The sequence below is a fragment of the Balaenoptera musculus genome, chromosome 20 (genome assembly GCF_009873245.2).
Source record: "Balaenoptera musculus isolate JJ_BM4_2016_0621 chromosome 20, mBalMus1.pri.v3, whole genome shotgun sequence".
Lineage (NCBI taxonomy): Eukaryota > Metazoa > Chordata > Mammalia > Artiodactyla > Balaenopteridae > Balaenoptera > Balaenoptera musculus.
In genome coordinates this window covers 34729696-34749349 of record NC_045804.1, presented here as the reverse complement: position 1 = coordinate 34749349, position 19654 = coordinate 34729696, and the positions used below count along the sequence as shown (strand labels likewise).

The window sequence follows — 19654 nt, the reverse complement described above, 5'->3', positions numbered from 1 at the left end:
ATGCAGGTGTGCGGTTGCTTAGAGACGGGACAGGCTGGGCTCAGGTTGGGTGGAGGGTGGAGGGAGAAGGTAAGAGGGAAGAATTACAAAAGGCAGAGGCAACTTTGGGGATGATGGATATGTTTAGTATCTTGATTGTCATAATGGTGATGGTTTTATGGGTATATATAAATATATAAATATGTGTGAAACTTACCAAATTATACATTTCAGTTACACTTCGTTAAAGCTGTTTTACTCAAAAAAACAACAACTAAAATGTCATTGGTCTGTCTTATACTTTGCATGGATCTTTTACTCATGCATGATTTTGTAACAACATGGATTAATCATTTGGAAAATAACGACTTACTAAGTAGTGTTGACACATTTCATTATGCAGTATCAGTCACATTTATTGATATCACCGTTTTCACAACGAAAGTCTTGAAGTATTGGAAAGCTTTTAAGCTCATGTGGTACATACAAATTTTCCAGGATTATGTTTTTTCGCTTGAAAGTGTGTTTTATCATGGGCAACAAACACTGACAGTTCTTTTCCGTAGTTGTTTTGGCACAGAAAATGTCTGCTGGGTATCCACAACCAAATAACCATTGTTTGTCAGTTCTCTGAATTTGAGGTTTCACAAAAAAAGTGACTGATGATCTTGGAACTCAGCTGAACAAAGTCATTTTTCCAAGGCAACCATTGCATATCACAATGCAGCATAAGTACTTTATGTATATTTCCCATTTGTGACACCAAGCATTGAGGTTTAATAACATTTATCATTTTTACTACTTCTTCAAAGACATTCTTTTTTAAAAAAATTTATTTATTTTATTTATTTTTGGCCATGTTGGGTCTTCATTGCCGCGCATGGGCTTTCTCTAGTTGCGGCGAGCAGGGCTACTTTTCGTTGCGGTGCACGGGCTTCTCATTGTGGTGGCTTCTCTTGTTGCGGAGCACGGGCTCTAGGCGTGCAAGCTTCAGTAGTTGTGGCACGTGGGCTCAGTAGTTGTGGCTCACGGGCTCTAGAGCACAGGCTCAGTAGTTGTGGTGCATGGGCTTAGTTGCTCCGCGGCATGTGGGATCTTCCTGGACCAGGGCTCGAACCAGTGTCCCCTGCATTGGCAGGCGGATTCTTAACCACGTGCCACCAGGGAAGCCCAAAGACGTTCTTGAGAGACATTGAAAAAATTTTTTCCCCATCTGAAAGTGTGTAGCAGTGAATAATATAATGATTACTGGTACATTTTAACTACCGTTGCTTTTGCACCGTTAGTGCAAATGTCAAACACTGCGAAAAAGGCAAATAACAACCTAACGTTATCATGAAGATAGTTTTGACTTTTTGGATCACTGAAAGGATCATGGGAACTGACCCCCAGTGACACAACTTCTGACATAGACTAACCTTAGTGCAGAATATTCTTGCCATGACTGGTGAGTCAAACTATGAATAATGCTAGTAATATGGAAAGGATTCTGGCCTCTGAGTTGTAAGTATGTTTTAGTCATAGCTCTGTTCCAAATCTCCTGTGTGATCTGAAACAGTGGGCTTACCTGTATTGTTATTATAACAGCTAACATCTGCTGAATATATACTTTGTGCTATGCACTGTGCCTTGTATAACTCATTTTGCTTTACTACCACTTCATGAGCTGTTAAATGCTATTTATCACTCCCATTTCACAGATGGAAATATCATAGCTAAGTTAGTCACTCAAGTTCAGCATTGTTAAGGTGCAGTTTTGTTTTTTTTTCATGCTTTGAATCAGTATATTGAGACATTGATACATTTCAAGAATTGCTTAAATTCTGATATCCAGTTTTAAGCTTGTGAACATATGACTTTAAACATACAATTAAAGCTATTCATAATTTGCTATTCTACCAACATTAAATTACAGTTACTTTGGAGCATAAGTTAAATGGTTTAAAGTAAGCCTGTAACATACCTGCAAAACACCTTCCTAACTCATACATGCAAATTACTTCTCCATGTAAAGGTCTCATCACTCTAACCTCTAAGTTACCCTGCTCCAGAAGTGACTACTCTAAGGCTCACTGTGGTCCAAAGAGAAGGAAGAAAAAAAAAAGTAACCAGGACCAATAGCTAGATATATTAAAAAAAAGATGGCACAGCAGAAGGGAATGCAATTCTACAAGTGCAAGCCCTCAAGAAGCAGCACGTTATATGATAAACCCTTTCTTTAGAAAGGTATCATTTCTATCACTGATACCACAGGCTAAATTAAATTATATAGCATGCCATCTTCAAGTAACAGTTGAGGCAATAGAATAAATGCAGAGGCATCACAATGAATCCCACTTAATACCACTATACAGACCAACACTTCTCTACAAATTCTTTGTCTGACTGCCAGTTAAATACAGTTTTAACTCATAGCTTAACAATTAAGGGTCATACACTGAAGCCAATACATATACCTGGCATTTCAGTCTAAGCTATTCCATGTACATAGCTGAAATCAAATACAAAGTATGGCCTAACAAATGCTAGGGGAAATTTTTTAAAGTAGTTTTTACAAGTATTAAACTTATCTTACACACTGAAGTCATCATACATACAGGGCAAAGTCAGAGCTTTTATATTCGAGTTCATTCTTCATTTAACTTTTAAAACACTACTATAGTTGAATATTAAAACAAACAATAGCAAGTAGTGAGCATATTATGATTATAGTCCTTCACTCAATCACTACTGCAAATAAAATGCCAGCAGTGAGTGTTATTCACTGGCCCCATTAGGAGGTCTGACACTGAACACCACCCCGAGGATGATGTTCATCATGCTCGTATGCTTCTCCATTGTAATGGCGCCGTCTTTCCTGATTCGGATCAAAGTCCACTAGTTCTACCTGGTCCATTTCATCAGTCTCTTCCACTTCCTTCCTCTCAGGTAGGAGTTTTTCCAGCAAAGAGAGTTTATCCAGGGAGAGAAAGCCATTCTCAGGAAAGGTTACCTTAAGTTCAATGATTAGGCGACCCTTTTCATATGGTCTACGATAAATTGGCATGCCTTCATTTAGCACACACTTGATATCTCCATGCTTGACAATCTGACCTGGATGAGAAGTGATGACTGTGGTTCGGTGGTCAAGAGTAGATATTGGCTTTTGGAAGCCACACAGTGCCTCAACCAGCTGTATGTCCATACATATGAAAAGGTCTTCTCCTCGTTGAGTAAAAACAGCATGGTCCTTCTGATCTAAAACGATGATAATATCTCCTGGCTCCAGTCCTGGTTCTTGGTCTCCTTCACCATGGAGTGTTATCTTCTGGCCATCTTTCATGCCTTTGTCAATATGAACTTCTAGAATTTTCTTCTCTCAAACTATCTTCCTTCCATTGCAGCTTTTACATCTATCTTTAGGACTGATCTGCTCCCCATGGCCTTGGCACTCCATGCAGACAGACTGAATTTGCTGAACCATTCCAGGTCCTATCTGATGAATTCTCATTTGCATGCCAGTACCTCGGCAATTGGGACAGCACTCTACTGCTCCTTTCTTACCACCTCGGCCTTCACATTTGTCACAAATCACATTCTTTTGCAGAGCTAGTTTTCTTGTTGCACCATTATATAAATCTTCTAAGGTTACTGTGAGTTGATGCACAACATTTTTACCTCTCTTTTCTCTCTGCATCCTGCCTCCTCCTCCAAAAAACATATCAAAGATGTCCATGGGGGAGCCAAAACCGCCACCTGCTCCACCTTCTTTAATTGCCTGCTCTCCTCCTTTGTCATATAATTCCCTTTTCTTTGCATCAGAGAGCACTTCGTAAGCTTGAGAAATCTGTTTAAACTTCTCTCCTTCATTTGGATTCTTATCAGGGTGGTACTTCAAGGCCAGTTTCCTGTAAGCCTTTTTCAATTCTTGGGTGGCATTGGGTTTGACCCCCAAAACATCATAATAAGTGGTTTCTTTCACCATTTCCTACAGCCGGTGAGGTGAGGGGGCTGATGCCGGTGTGGGGGAGCGGGAAGGAGCGCGTTGCCGTGCGCAGCTCGGGCAGCCGCCGCTCCTCAGCCTTTTCACCAAGCGTTCTGGAAAGTTCCCAAGGTGCAGTCTTTTTAACATAGATTTTTCTTTCTCTGTATTCTTTGTTCTTAACCACCAAGCTCTGTTTTATTCCCTGAAATCAGCCCTTGTGATTGGAAAGGTGGTTGATCTTGGGCAGAATTATAAAAAGTTTAGTGATTATAGGATTTTGTTTGTAACCCCGTTGCTACCGTTAATCTTGGTTCTCTTCTTGTCTCGTGATTAATTTATTTCCTATATATAGGCATACTTCAAGATATTGCAGGTTTGGTTCTAGACCACCACAGTAAAGCAAGTTACATGAATTTTTTGCTTTTTTGGTGCATATAAAAGTTATGTTTAAATGATACTACAGTCTATTAAGTGTGCACTAGCTGTATGTCTGAAAAAAAGACAATGTACGTACCTTAATTTAAAAATACTTCATTGCTCTAAAATGCTAACCACCACTGAGTCGTAATCTTTTTGCTGGTGGAGGGTCTTGCCTCAGTGTTGATGGCTGCTGACTGATCAGGGTGGTGGTTGCTGAAGGCTGGGGTGGGGGTAGCAATTTCTTTAAACAAGACAGCAGTAAAGGGCTTCCCTGGTGGCGCAGTGGTTGAGAATCTGCCTGCCAATGCAGGGGACACGAGTTCGTGCCCTGGTCTGGGAAGATCCCACATGCCGCGGAGCAACTGGGCCCGTGAGCCACAACTACTGAGCCTGCGCATCTGGAGCCTGTGCTCCGCAGCAAGAGAGGCCGCGATAGTGAGAGGCCCGCGCACCGCGATGAAGAGTGGCCCCCGCTTGCTGCAACTAGGGAAAGCCCTCGCACAGAAACGAAGACCCAACACAGCCATAAACAATAAATAAATAAATTAATTTAAAAAAAAAAAAAAAAAAAAAGACAGCAGTAAAGTTTGCTGCATTGATTGACTCGTCCTTTCACGAATGACTTCTCTGTAGCATGCAGTGCTGTTTGATAGTATTTTACCCACAGTAGAACTTCTTTCAGATTTGGATTCAATCCTCTCAAACCCTGACTCTGCTTTATCAACTAAGTTGATGTAATATTCTAAATCCTTTGTTGTCATTTCAACAATCTTCACAGCATCTTCACCTGGAAGTAGATTCCATTTCAAGAAACCCTGTTTTGTTTTTGTTTTTTTTTTGCTTATCCATAAAAAGCAACTCCTCATCTGTTAAAGTTTTATCATGAGATTGTAGCAATTCAGTCACATCTTCAGGCTCTACTTCTGATTCTCATTCTCTTGCTATTTTTACAATATCTGCAGTTACTTCCTCCACTGAGTTCTTGAACTGCTCAAAGTCATCTGTGAGGTTTGGAATCAAGTTCTTCCAAAGTCTTCTTAATGTTGATATTTTGACCTCTTCCCACAAATCATGAATGATCTTAATGGCATCTAGAACGGTGAATCCTTTCCAGAAGGTTTTCAATTTACTTTGCCCAGATCCATCAGAGCAATCACTATCTACGGCAGCTATTGCCTTACGAAATATATTTCTTAAATACTAAGACTTGAAAGTCAGAATTACTCCTTGATCTGTGGGCTGCAGAATGGATGTGTGTTAGCAGGCATGAAAACAACATTAACCTTGTACATCTCCATCAGAGCGCTTGGGTGACCAGGTAGGTGCATTGTCAATGAGCAGTAATATTTTGCAAAAAATCTTTCTTTGCAGAGCAGTAAATCTCAAGTGGGTTTAAAATATTCATTTAACCATACGTAAAGAGATGGGCTGTCATCAGGCTTTGTTGTTCTCTTTATAGAGCACAGGCAGAGTAAATTTAACATAATTCTTAAGGGCTCTAGGATTTTCAGAATGGTAAATGAGCATTAGCTTCAACTTTTAAGGCACCAGCTTACCTTAGCTCCTGACAAGAGAGTCAGCATGTCCTTGGACACTTCGGATCCAGGCATTTACTTCTCCTGGATGACTTGTTGCAGCTTCTATGCCAGCTTTGCACTCTTATGATATGGAGGCAGCTTCTTTGCTTCAAGCTTATGAGCCACCTCTGCTAGCTTCAGACGTTTCTTCTACTGCTTCCTTGCCTCTCTCAGCCTTCGTAGAATTGAGAGTTAGGGCCTTACTGTGGACTAAGCTTTTGGCTTAAGGGAGTGTTGTAGCTGGTTTGGTCTTCTATCTAGACCACTAAAACTTTCTTCATGTCAGCAATAACACTGTTTAGCTTTCTTAATCATGTTTTCACTGGAGTAGCGCTTTTTAATTTCCTGTAAGAATTTTTCCTTTTCATTCACAACTTGGCTAACTGTTTGGCACAAGAGGCCTAACTTTCGGCCTATCTTGGCTTTCAACGTGTCTTCCTCACTAACCTTAATCATTTCTAGCTTTTAATTTAAAGTAAGACATGTGACTTTTTCTTTCACTTGAACACTTAGAGGCCATTGTAGAGTTATTAATTGGCCTAATTTCAATATTGTTGTGTCTCAGGGAATAGGAAGGCCCAAGAAGAGAGAAAGAGATGGGCGGGGAGGCAGGACAGATGGCTGATAGGTGAAGCAATCAGAACACACGTAACATAGATCAGTTAAGTTTGTCGTCTTATATGGGTGTGGTTTGTGGCGCTCCAAAACAATTCCATCAAAGGTCACTGGTCACAGATCATGACAACAAATGTAACAATAATAATGTAAAAGTTTGAAATATTGTGAGAATTACCAAAATGACACAGACATGAAGTGACCAAATGCTGTTGGAAAAGTGGAGCCAATAGACTTGTTTGATGTAAGGTTGCCACAAACCTTCAATGTGTAAAAATGTAATATCTGTGAAGTACAATAAAGCAAAAACACAATAAAACAAGATGTGTCTGTACCTCTGTTTCTTGCCTTGGGAAGATTCTCCTTCTCTTACTGATATGTAGGTTTTGTGACATTTCTATTGTGTTTGGTACAGGTTTCATCTTGGGTGCTTTTATTGTTGACATATACACTTCGGGAACTTAAAGTTTACATTGTCGTATAAGCAGTAATGACATTATCAGTGGTAATGAAATATTATCATTCAGGATACTAAGGTTGAAAGAGATTAGAATTTGTGTATTTGTTAGATATTATCTGAATACCTTAATAAGAATGTTCTATTTGGATAAAAACAGACATCTTATCATCTTTTTTTTTTTTTTTCTCCTGGCCACGCCATGCAGCTTGTGGGATATTAGTTCCCTGACCAGGGATTGAGCCCGTGCCCTCGGCAGTGAAAGTGCAGAGTCCTAACCACTGGACCGCCAGGGAATTCCCTTATTACCTGTTAATTCTCTTAACACTTGGGCAAGACTAGAGAAGAGTCTTGAATACTTTCTTATTAATTATTGAAACGTCATTCAATTACAGAATTGAGAGTTTAACAGTGAGGTAGTTTTACTGTCAAAATATGAAATAAAAAAGTAAATCATTGTATTATCTAGTAGATTTTAATAACACTTGGGGCCCTGCAGAAGTACTTTCATAATTTCATTATACTTAAATATCTTTCTCACTGTGTGTGTTATAATACACCTGTGTAGGCTTTCTGAGGAAATTTTTTTTTAAATTAATTAATTTATTTATTTATTTTTGGCTGTGTTGGGTCTTCGTTTCTGTGCGAGGGCTTTCTCTAGTTGTGGCAAGTGGGGTCAGGGTCACTCTTCATCGCGGTGCGCGGGCCTCTCACTGTCGCGGCCTCTCTTTTTGCGGAGCACAGGCTCCAGACGTGCAGGCTCAGTAGTTGTGGCTCACGGGCCTAGATGCTTTGCGGCATGTGAGATCTTCCCAGACCAGGGCTCGAACCCGTGTCCCCTGCATTGGCAGGCAGATTCTCAACCACTGTGCCACCAGGGAAGCCATCTGAGGAAATTTGTGCATGAGTGACATCCTTGAATTGACTCTTAACAGTATTTACTGATCTGACTTTTATTTTAGAGAAGGAAATTTCTTTGAGTTGCTTAAGCAAAGAGTAGAACTTTCCCTTGGGGAGTAATATTAATGAGACTAAAATTTTAAGTTAATAATTGTTAAATTCATTCAGACTTTCAGTGTGATAAAAGAAGGGAATTTAAGTTGGAATATTCAAATTTGAGGTTTTAGTTTTATCTAAGATTAGGATTGAGATGCTGTATAAATAATTTAACTTGGATTAATTGCTGTATTTAATAGAAACATAGGTATATCTCTGTCATGATTTTAAAGAACTAATGCAGATGAAACAATGATCTTTTTTCAAACATTATATGCTTTTTCATATAAAAAACTGATTTTTCACAAAGTGTTCTATATTGATTTTAAACTTTTACCTGTCTTGATCCTGGATGTATTTAACCATCTGCATTAATGTCTTTCTCCTTAGATTTTCAATATTCTTGGTTGTTTCTCTGAATTTTGAATTTTTTTACTACTCATTTTTAAAATAAAAGTAAAGTTTTTTTTTGAGGTGAGATTCATATAATATGTAATTAACCATTTAAAAATACACAATTTAAGGACTTCCTGGTGGCGCAGTGGTTAAGAATCCGCCTGCCAACGCAGGAGACACGGGTTCGAGCCCTGGTCCGGGAAGATCCCACGTGCCACGGAGCAACTAAGCTCGTGCGCCACAACTACTGAAGCCCGTGCGCCTGGAGCCCTTGCTCTGCAACAAGAGAAGCCACCACAATGAGAAGCCCGCGCACCGCAACGAAGAGTAGCCCCCACTCGCCTCAACTAGAGAAAAGCCCGCGCGCAACGAAGACCCAACGCAGCCAAAAATAAATAAATAAAAAATACACAATTCAGTGGAACTTAGTGCATTTCCAGTGTTGTACAGTCACCACCTCTCTCTAGTTTCAGAATGTTTTCATCATCCTAGCACACCTCGTACCCATCCCTTCCTTCCCCCAATCCTAGACAACTACTACTCTGCTTTCTCTTTGTATTTGCCTATTCTGGATATTTCATATAAAAGTTCATACAGTTTGGGATCGTTTATATTTGGCTTCTGTTTACTTAGCATAGTGTTTTCAGGGTTCACCGAATGTTGAAGCACATATCAAAACTTCATTCCTTTATATGGCTGAACAATATTCCATTGTATGTATAGACCTCCATTTGTTTATCAGTTCATCTGTTGATTGACATATGGGTTGCTTCCATCTTTTGGCTATTACGAATAATCCTGCTATAAATATTCATGTATGAGTTTCTATATGGGCATATGTTAATTCTGTGTTTTTAACATTTTGAGAAATTACCAAACTGTTCTCCACAGTGGCTGCACCATTCTCTGTTCCTACCATTTTCAGATTACATTTTATAGCCATCCTAGTGAATATGAAGTGGTATCTCATTGTGGTTTTGACTTGCATTTCCTTAATGACCAGTGAAATTGAACATCTTTTCATTTGTTTTTTTGGCCATTTGTATATCTTCTTTGGAGAAATGTCTGAAATTCAAGTCTATTTTCCATTATTAAATTAGGTTGCTTGTCTTTTAATTGTTGAGTTCTGAGAATTCTCTCTACATTTTGTATACTAAACCCTTATCAGACATATGATTTGAAAACTTTCTCCCATTCTGTGGGCTGTATTTTTGCTTTCTTGATAGTGTCCTCTGATACACAAAAATTTTAAATTTTTGCGAAGTCCAAATTACCTATTTTTTCTTTACTTGTTCATACTTTTGGAGTCAAATCTACGAATCCATTGCCAAATTCGAATTCATGAATATTTACCCCTGTGTTTTCTTCTAAGAGTTTTATAGTTTTAGCCCTTACATTTAGGTCATTGATCCATTTTGAGTTAATTTTTTTATATGAAATTAGAAAGTTGTATATGAAATATACATATGAAATTTGTATGTGAAATTTGCACGTAGCAATCAGATTTTCTCAGCACCATTTGGGTTTTTTGTTGTTGTTTTGATTTGTTTTGTTTTGGTGGGATCCCAGTTGCTTGACCAGGGATTGAACCTTGGGCCCACAGCAGTGAAAGCAGAGAGTCCCAGCCACTGGGCCACCAGGGAATTCCCTCAGCACTGTTTGTTGAAGAAACTTTTTTTTCCCTGTTGAATCAGAACGCTTGTCAAAAATCAATTGCACACTGATATTGGGGTTTATTTCTGGGCATTTAATGGCACCCTTTGCCTTATAACTGCCATAATAATTAGGCAGACAAAATATCACAGCTTTTGTATTAGTTTGTGCCATCAATCTGTATAATGCACTGTGAGAGATACTAATATAAAAATCATTTGACAGTACTTAAATACGGTTGACCCTTGAACAATGCAGGGCTTAGGGGCGCCAACCCTCCACACAGTCAAAAATCTGCATGTAACTTATAATTGGCCCTCCCTATCCTGGGTTCCTCTGTATCCATGGTTCTACATTCTTGGATTCAAACAACTGCAGATTGTGTAGTACTGTAGTATTTACTATTTTAAAAAAAATTCACATTTAAGTGGACCATTGCAATTTGAACTTAGGTTGTTCAAGGGTCGCCTGTACTTACGTTTATTTGTAGATAAAGAGCTGTAATTTTTTCTGTTGCCTTTGCAAGCAGAAATAGCAGACTGAGGTATTGGGTTTTTCTTTTAAAAGTTTATCTCCACTAAAAAAGAAGCTTTATGGCTACTGTTGGATGTTCCTTCTGATGATCTTTATTTTTTCACTTCTCTTTCTTGCAATAGCAGTACTTTCTTAGTAAAAATGACTGAAGACTTGAGAGTTTTATACTATATAGGATACGGCAATCTAAATGTACTGGCTTTCCCATTGTAGACTTATTTTCTATTAGAAAATTTTATAGGCTTGAATTGCTGAATACACAGTTGATTTGTGATAACTTGAATTGGAAAAAAAAAAGCAGAGTATTCAAATTTTATTATTTATTTACCTCAAAGAAAATGGCAGAACATTGTGAGGAAACATAGGTAATGAATATATGGAAAAATACATAGTGTTGCTAAAATGTGTAACTTTGAAAGTACTATTTTATACAAAATTTATTCATTATTTGAGGTGGTATTTTATACCTGCTATATTGGTAAACATTTTTAAAGGGGAAGAAGGACCTAGTGCCAATCATATTGTGGTAGCCCATTTATAATACTGTTGTGACAGTCCTTTCTGAAAGACATGTAGCTGTGTATATCAATAAGTTTCTTCTTAGGTACTTAATTACCTTAATGTTTTGATGTCATTTATTCTTGCTTTACTAACTCTATATTAATAGTCTTTTCAATTTTAGATACGAATACCGTGTAGAGATGGTTCATCAGTCCTGCAATGATCCTACCAAAAATATCATTCGAGAATTTGCATCTGACTTTGAAGTTGGAGAATGTTGGGGTTATAATCGATTTTTCCGTTTGGACTTACTTGCAAATGAAGGATACTTGAATCGACAAAATGATACGGTGATTTTAAGGTAATAGGAAACATTTATATCATGGCTTTTATCACAGGGAATAGTGTCATCAGAATTTTAAAGTCTTTTCACTTAACAAAGATGAATATCGAAATTCATACTAACTCTAATCTTACCATGTTCTTAACCATTTAATTTCAGAAGTCCTGTGTGGTCAGTGAATAAGTTAGTCAGAAATGTGTTTGACATCTAGTTAGTAGTTCCATAAAAAGTAAACTACTGGGGCTTCCCTGATGGCGCAGTGGTTAAGAATCCGCCTGCCAATGCAGGGGACTCGGGATCGAGCCCTGGTCTGGGAAGATCCCACATGCCACGGAGCAACTAAGCCCGTGCGCCACAACTACTGAGCCTGTGCTCTAGAGCCCGCAAGCCACAACTACTGAGCCCATGCGCCACAACTACTGAAGCCCAAGTGCCTACAGCCCATACTCCGCAACAAGCCACCACAATGAGAAGCCCACGCACCACAACCAAGAGTAGCCGCCACTCACCGCAACTAGAGAAAGCCCGTGTGCAGCAACGAAGACACAACGCGGCCAAAAATAAATTAAAAAAAAAAAAGTAAACTCCTACTTCCAGTAAATGTGGTAATGTCCCATTTATCTATTGAACTTCTAGCAACCTCACCATTTGGAAATCCAAGAATAGTGTGGTATCAAGTGATTATTTTTTTCCACTTGACATTGTGTATTATATTTGGATGACTGGTTTTGAAAGCTTAATTTAACAAAAAGATTTTCAGTTTCTTCTAGATAACAGCAAATTAAAAGTAAGGAAATAGAGATGAAAACTGATGAAAATAAACTAAGTGATGGTAGTTGGTGTGTTATTTGCAAGAAAGGACAGAACATAAACAGTGACTATAAAGCTACAGCCCTATTTAATATTGGGGTAATCCTTATAATTCAGTTTTGGGGCATCGTTGCACCGTGGTTTAATTTGATGATCAAAATGCGAGCTTGAGTATTAAAAAATAAATAAATTCAGGGGCTTCCCTGGTGGCACAGTGGTTAAGAATCTGCCTGCTAATGCAGGAAACACAGGTTTGATCCCTGGTCTGGGAAGATCCCATATGCCGTGGAGCAACTAAGCCCATGCACCACAACTACTGAGCCTGCGCTCTAGAGCCTGCGAGCCACGACTACTGAAGCCCGTGCGTGCCTAGAGCCCGTGCTCTGTAACAAGAGAAGCCACCACAATGAGAAACCCATGCATCACAATGAAGAGTAGCCCCCGCTCTCTGCAACTAGAGAAAGCCTGCACGCAGCAACAAAGACCCAATGCAGATGGAGCCAAAAATAAAATAAATTTATTTTAAAAATTTAAAAATTAAAAAAAAAAAATTCAAATATATTTTGAACTGAGTGGTTTCAGAATGTTTAACAGTTTAGTAAGTTTCCATCAAATAATTTTAAAAGCTTTTTTCCTTAAAAGAGATTTGAATATACTCTTAAATTTCACTTATTCTGATTTCTTTGTCCTTGAGCATACTGGATGAGTTGCTGTTATATCACCCTTTACTATTATGTGTTCTTCATAACTTTTCTGGGAGAATAAGGAAGTATAAAAAGAGATTATTGCATTTTGAGTGTAGAGAAAAATTCATGTTTTTGTCATCTCTTCTTTTGGGGGATTATTTTAGTATCATTTTATAATCTTTTAGGTTTTCTTAAATTATTCACTAAAAGAAATATCAATAATTTGTTCCTGTTTCACACTTTAACCAGAGAGGATTGTAAAATTATTCAAATACCAATTTTACCAGCCTGCAAAAGAGCCATTTTTTATGACCTTAGTCATCTCTTTATTGGAGTCATAGTAATGTAAATGGAGTCATGTTCAGCTATCTAACAAAGGTAGGGACGGGTTTTTTTTTGCTTTAATAAGTATTAGTTTTTTTAAAGTACAGATAACTCTGAAGAGATCAAGATTCTATCGTGTATCCATTTATATGCTTTAATATATAGAGATACTTGTTTTTTTCCTAACCGTAGCTGAAATATGCCATATTGTGATATATGGAGAGTTTTGATTTTAAACTGCTATCTGGATGGGGTTGGGAATGTAGGTTATTCAGAGCATGTAACTCTTTGAGGGACAGTAAAGCAGTCCTGGGTAGTTGACCCTTTACGTGATTTTTTTTTTTTTTTTTTTTTGCTGTGGAGTAGGAAATACGGGAACGGGAGATAGAAAAGGAATGAAAAAGAGCAGTGCCTAAAACAAACTTCACCTATTTTACTAGGGTCTGACCTAGGCAAGAAGGGAGAAGGAAGGCATTAGCTGTCTCCTTCCTGCATAGTATGGTCTTCTTCTTCCCAGCTTATGATCAACACTGTATTTGAGCTAGATTATTATAGTAAATATGTTTTAGTAGATTAGTTTGGAAGTTTAACTGTGATGTGTAATGTTATTTCTTTAGAAAAATATAGTTTGAATTTAGACAACTGACTTTTCAGAACCATATGTCATTATAATTTGTGGACTACATATATAAATGGCAAATACCAGGAGCCCTGAGTTCTGAATTTTGGCCTTATAATGTAATCAAGTAAACTTAAAATTCTAGAATTTATAGTTATAGATTTAAGGCTTGGTTCATAATATTTTACTGTTTGGATTATTTTTCATGTGCAGTTATTCTTTTAAGGTTTCAGGTTCGTTCACCAACTTTCTTTCAAAAATGCCGGGACCAGCATTGGTATATTACTCAATTGGAAGCTGCACAGACTAGCTATATCCAACAAATAAATAACCTTAAAGAGGTAAGCAAAAAAACATATATTTTGGTTTTAGTGTTTCATATTGTCTTACCGGCGTGTTACATTTGTAATTAGATTTTGGATATTATTGCTGTTTGTAAGTTTGTAGAAAAATCCGCTTGTTCTTTATTCTCACTACCTTTGAACCTCTAATTCTGGACTGTCCAATTCAGTAGCCACTAGCCACATGTGGCTGTGTAGACATAATTAAAATTAAAAATTCAGTTCCTTAGTTACAGTAGCTAGCTTGTATTGGGAATTGCAGATGTAGAACATTTCCATCATTGCATAAAATTGTATTGGGCGGTCTTCTCTAGTTGAGGCAAACTCTGTGTTTCTCTCAGTGACTTGGGTATTTCTCTTCCCCATGCTGTTTTGAATTTAGAGGATTATAAGCTATGGAACAATTGAATGTTGCCCTATCTTGAAGTCTCACTATTGTTTAACTGAGCGCTGGGGAGGATCAGATTAATGAATTTTTATTTTACAATGGTAAAATAAATTATGTAAGGAATGTTTCTTTCTACAAGTGGATATGGGGATGCGATGAGAAGTTTGAAGTGCTGAGAGTGGTTAATATATGAGAGATGAAAAGATGAATATTTTCAAAAATTTTCATGTTAAGTTAAACTGCCTGTATTTACTACACAGTTTGCTAATTGTGTAGCTTGGGCTAGAAATGAGAAGAAAGATGAAAATAAATTGGGCAGTTTTTCTTTGTCATACATTTTTCCATAAGCAAAACTCAGGAAGGTATGAGATAGATGATTCAGGAAATGGTTTTATGAACATCTGGATATATGGTTTGTTTTTTTTTTTTTTTTGCTTGAAATAATTTTACTGTACAAGTGGAGGACTGCTTATGACTCTGTTTGTGTTGTTTTGTTTTAAAAGAGACTTACTATTGAGTTGTCTCGAACTCAGAAATCAAGAGATTTGTCACCACCAGATAATCATCTTAGCCCCCAAAATGATGACACTCCTGAGACACGAGCTAAGAAGTCTGGATCATGTGCTGACATGCTTCTCCAAGGTGGTCCTACTACACCTTCTGTAAGAGAGGCCAAGGAGGATGAAGAAGATGAGGAGAAGATTCAGAATGAAGATTATCATGTAATAATTAGACCTATTTTAGATTCATTTTGTGTTTGAAAAGAGAAATGATATCATGGTTTCCAACATATGAGAGGGGGAATCAATGTGCAGAAAATCTTGTCCACTTATATTTTCATTATTAGTGTATGCCCTTTTGTAACTGTTAATAATAAGTCAGAAGTTGTTGCATCAAAATTATTTCAGGGTTCTAAAAATTAATTTATTATAGAAAACTGTACATTCTACAAAACAAACTGTGATGTACATTCTAGAAGCTGTGTAAGTTGTGGATTTTTAAAATGTGTCCTGGGGCTTCGCTTGTGGTGCAGTGGTTGGGAATCCACCTGCCGATGCAGGGGACATGGGTTCGAGCCGTGGTCCACCAAGATCTCACATGCTGCGGAGCAACTAAGCCCGTGCTCCACAAGGACTGAGCCTGCGCTATAGAATCCGGGAGCCACAACTACTGAGCCCGCATGCCTAGAGTCCATGCTCCGCAACAGGAGGAGCCATTGCAATGAGAAGCCCGCATGCCGCAACGAAGAGTAGACCCCACTCACCGCAACTAGGGAAAGCCTGTGCCCAGCAGCGAAGACCCAATGCAGCCAAAAATAAATACATTTTTTTTAAAAATCTTAAAAAAAAAAAAAAGGTGTCCGCTTTCCATTCACTGAATCTAGTTAAAGTACCTTATCATTGCCTATGTAGGTAGGATGATTTAGGTTTTGGGAGATAGCCAGGTTTTGTCCCAGCTAAACTACAACTAGAATGAGATTTCAAGAAGTGGTTGTTATTGTTTAAGGTGAGAGAGAGATGGAGAGATAAGCTTTTTTTGAGGCTTCAGGTATATGTTATAATGAAGGAGCCAGTGGGGAGAAAGATTGAAAATAAGGTCCAAGTATTAACAAAACCATTTATTTAAGGAGATAATAGAGGTTGGAATGGAGCACTCAGGTGAAGCAGTTAACCTTTGATAGAATGAGTTAAAGGTAGGGTGGAGTTTGCAGGTAGGGCAGCTGAAAGTTGTGGGCATTTATGCTTAATAGCCAATATGTTTTTCTGTGTAGATGGGTGACAGGGTTTTATAATCACGTTGAGGATGATAGAGGTTAGATAGGTCTCGAGGAGTGATGGTTTGAAATGTTACTTTGTGAGGAAGCTGATGTGGACTTTATGAAGCATTTCCAGTCATATCGAAGGCCCAGCTGACACTGGCAGAAATAACTTATTAGTGGTACCAGGTAGTGTGGTTACGTGAGTTATCTCTACAGGGCGCAGCAGTCTAGGCACAGGAGCGGAGAATTCTGATGATTACCTTATTCTTTGGTGCTGGTGCTTGGGCCATGGGCTGAGTGAAAACATTTGAGATGGAAGTCTTCTTTCTTTGCCTTAATCTAGCATGAGCTTTCAGATGGAGATCTGGATCTGGATCTTGTTGGTGAAGATGAAGTAAATCATCTCGATGGCAGCAGTTCTTCTGCCAGTTCCACAGCAACAAGTAACACGGAAGAAAATGACATTGATGAAGAAACCATGTGAGTGTTTCACGTTAACTGCCACTATAAATCATCTAAGTGGTAATTATTAGAAGCATATTAAGTTAGGCCTAAAAGTGTGGATATTAAGGATTTTTTTTTTCTTGATCTACAGTATCTTATATAAATAAATAAAGGAACTTGAAGGGAAAAGTGAACTAATTTCCTCCCTCTCATCTCTGGGTTCCAAACTGAGTTTTAGTTTTTGCTTTAGCTTTTAATTTTGCAATTATTTCATATTTAAGAAAAGTCGCAAAAAAATTAACAGAATTCCCGTATTTCCTTTGCCCAGATTAATTCCCCAAATTTAATATTTTGCTCTGTTATGTTTCTTTTCTCTCTCTCACTCTATATAATTTTTTTGTGAGACATTTGAGATTAAGTGAATATACTTCTCATGTGTACTTGTAAAAACAAGTATGTTTCTTATGTAATTTCAGTACCATTATCAAAATCAGGAAGTTAACATTGATGTAATACTATAATCTATGACCTTATAGAAATTTTGACAGTGATGTCCTTTGTCTGGTTTAGGATCCAATTCAGGATCACATGTTGCTTTTTGTTAAGACTCTTTAATCTGCTTCAGTCTGGTTCGTGTAGTCTTTTTTTTTTTAATTTGTTTTTCATGACTTTGACACTTCAGAGAAATACAGAGAGGTTATTTTGTAGGAAGTCCCTCAATTTGGAGTAGTCTGATATTTCCTCATATGCACTTTTGGCAGGAATAAGACAGAAGTGATGATGTAGCTTTTTCAGTGCATCAATATGAGGGGACAGTGGAGGGCGCATGTCTTCAATCTGTCCCATTATGGCTGATTGATTTAGAATACTTGGTTAAGGTGATGTCTGCCAGATCTCTCTACTTTTCCCCTTTGTAATTAATAAGTATCATGTGGGGACATACTTGGAGACAGTAAATATCTTATTTCTTGTACTTTAGTCCACTAATTTTATCATTCATTGGTGATTCTTGCTTGAACAAGATTACTGTGTTGATTGCTGAATGATGATTTTCTAATGCCATTATTCCTTCTGCGTTTATTAATTGGAATTCTAAGGAAGAACTTTCCCCTCTGCCCCATTCATTAATTAACTAATTAATTTCATTAGTATAGACTCATGGAGTTTCAAATTTTTAAATCATTTAATCCACTTACTATCATAATTTATTGCTCAGATTGTCCCAGATTTGGCCAGTGGCAGCCTTTTAAAAACGCCTGTGTCCTTTCTAGATGTCCTCATTATTTTATAAGCACTTTCTAATTTTCTGGCACTACAAGACATTCCAGGTTCATCTTGTACTTTCTCTGTCCCAGCCCTGGCACCAGCCATTTCACAAGAGTAAGGTGAGAGTTTTAAACCCCCTATTTGACCTCACCCCCATTTCCACAAATTAGCTCCTCAAAAATAGACCTTTTTCACTTAATGTTCCCTCTTTAGCATACGTGGCAAATTGCCTAAAAAGGTTAGTTAAAATGTGAAGCCTTTAAGTCACCAAATCAGAAATCATTATTAGTGATATTTTTAAATATACAGAACTGATTAATTTGAATTGACATGGAAAATTCTTTTAGATGGTGATTCTATAAAGTGGAATCCACCTTGATAATAGCTTCAATATATGGTTCTATCTGAATTAATTCCTTTGACTGTTAGGTCTCTTGACTCTTTTCAAGGTAGTTTTGAGGGCAATTGGATTTTAAGTAAAATTGGATTCACAGCATCTCATTAGATTGACTTTTTAATGCTTTTTCTACTAGAAGGTGTTTGATTATGTTCCCTTTATATACATACATCTACAATAATATCTTGATCCAAACTGTTTTATATAATTCATAGAAACAGCACAGTTAATCTTGAGCTAATTTGAGCATCTAGGGAATCATAAATTGTTAGCTCTTACAAATTAAGGTCAGTTCCTTGTATAGATGGGGAAATAGATACACAGTTGATTTGGATAATGGTTATTATAAACAGCTTTTAGTTAACTAGAACACATTTATCAAGTAGGCCTTTCTTCTCTTCCTCCACCTCAGTCTTTCTATGATAGTATTTTATATTTTCTTCCTGCTGTTTTTTTCTTTTTATTTTGAGGTAATTGTAAATTCACTTGCAGTTGGAGGAAATAATACGAGATCCCATATACCCTTTGCCCAGTTTTCCCCAGTAGTAAGTAACATCTTGTAAAACTATAGTACAACATCACAACCAGGATATTGATGTGACATAAGCAAGATACAGAACATTTCAGTCACCACAAGGATCTCTTATGTTGCTGTTTTATACCACACCCACTTCCCCCTACCTACCTTCCTCCCCTGCAACTACCCATGTTTTCCCCATTTCTATAATTTTGTCATTTAAAGAATGTTATGTAAATGGAATCATACAGTATGCAACCCTTAGGGACTGGCTTTTTTTCACTCTGCATAGTTCTCTGGGGATTCATCCAGGTTATCGTGTGTATAGGTAGTTCGCTCGCTTTAATGTTGAGTAGTGGCCTGTGTTGTGGATGTACTACAATTTGTTCAACCATTTGCTTGTTGAAGGATATCTGGATTGTTTTCAGTTTGGGGCTATTATGGATAAAGCTACTGTAAACATTCATGTACAGATGTTCATGTGAACATTAAAGTCTCCATTTCTCTTGGGTAAATGCAACTGATGGATTGTATGGTAATTGAAAGTTTAGTTTTTGAGAAAACTGCCAAATAGTTTTCTAGTTTTTGCATTCCAATGAGCAATATATGCGTGATCCAGTTTCTCTAAATCCTTAGCAGCATTTAGTGTTGCCAGTAGTTTTTATTTT

General features: G+C 37.6%; 1 protein-coding gene and 1 pseudogene across 4 annotated transcripts in view; one reads left to right on the top strand and one right to left on the bottom strand.

Annotated features, from left to right (window-relative positions):
- TRIM37 (tripartite motif containing 37) overlaps nt 1-19654 on the top strand; it is a 118790-nt gene that overhangs the window by 50872 nt on the left and 48264 nt on the right. For 3 of the 4 annotated variants that reach the window (XM_036836472.1, XM_036836470.1, XM_036836469.1), the window contains 4 exons: nt 11259-11453; nt 14101-14215; nt 15107-15325; nt 16706-16842. In XM_036836472.1, coding sequence (XP_036692367.1) covers nt 11259-11453; nt 14101-14215; nt 15107-15325; nt 16706-16842 — 666 coding nt within the window. The remainder of the gene's footprint in view (nt 1-11258; nt 11454-14100; nt 14216-15106; nt 15326-16705; nt 16843-19654) is intronic. The other variant, XM_036836471.1, reaches the window with a different exon arrangement.
- LOC118886546 lies at nt 2584-3954 on the bottom strand (annotated as a pseudogene).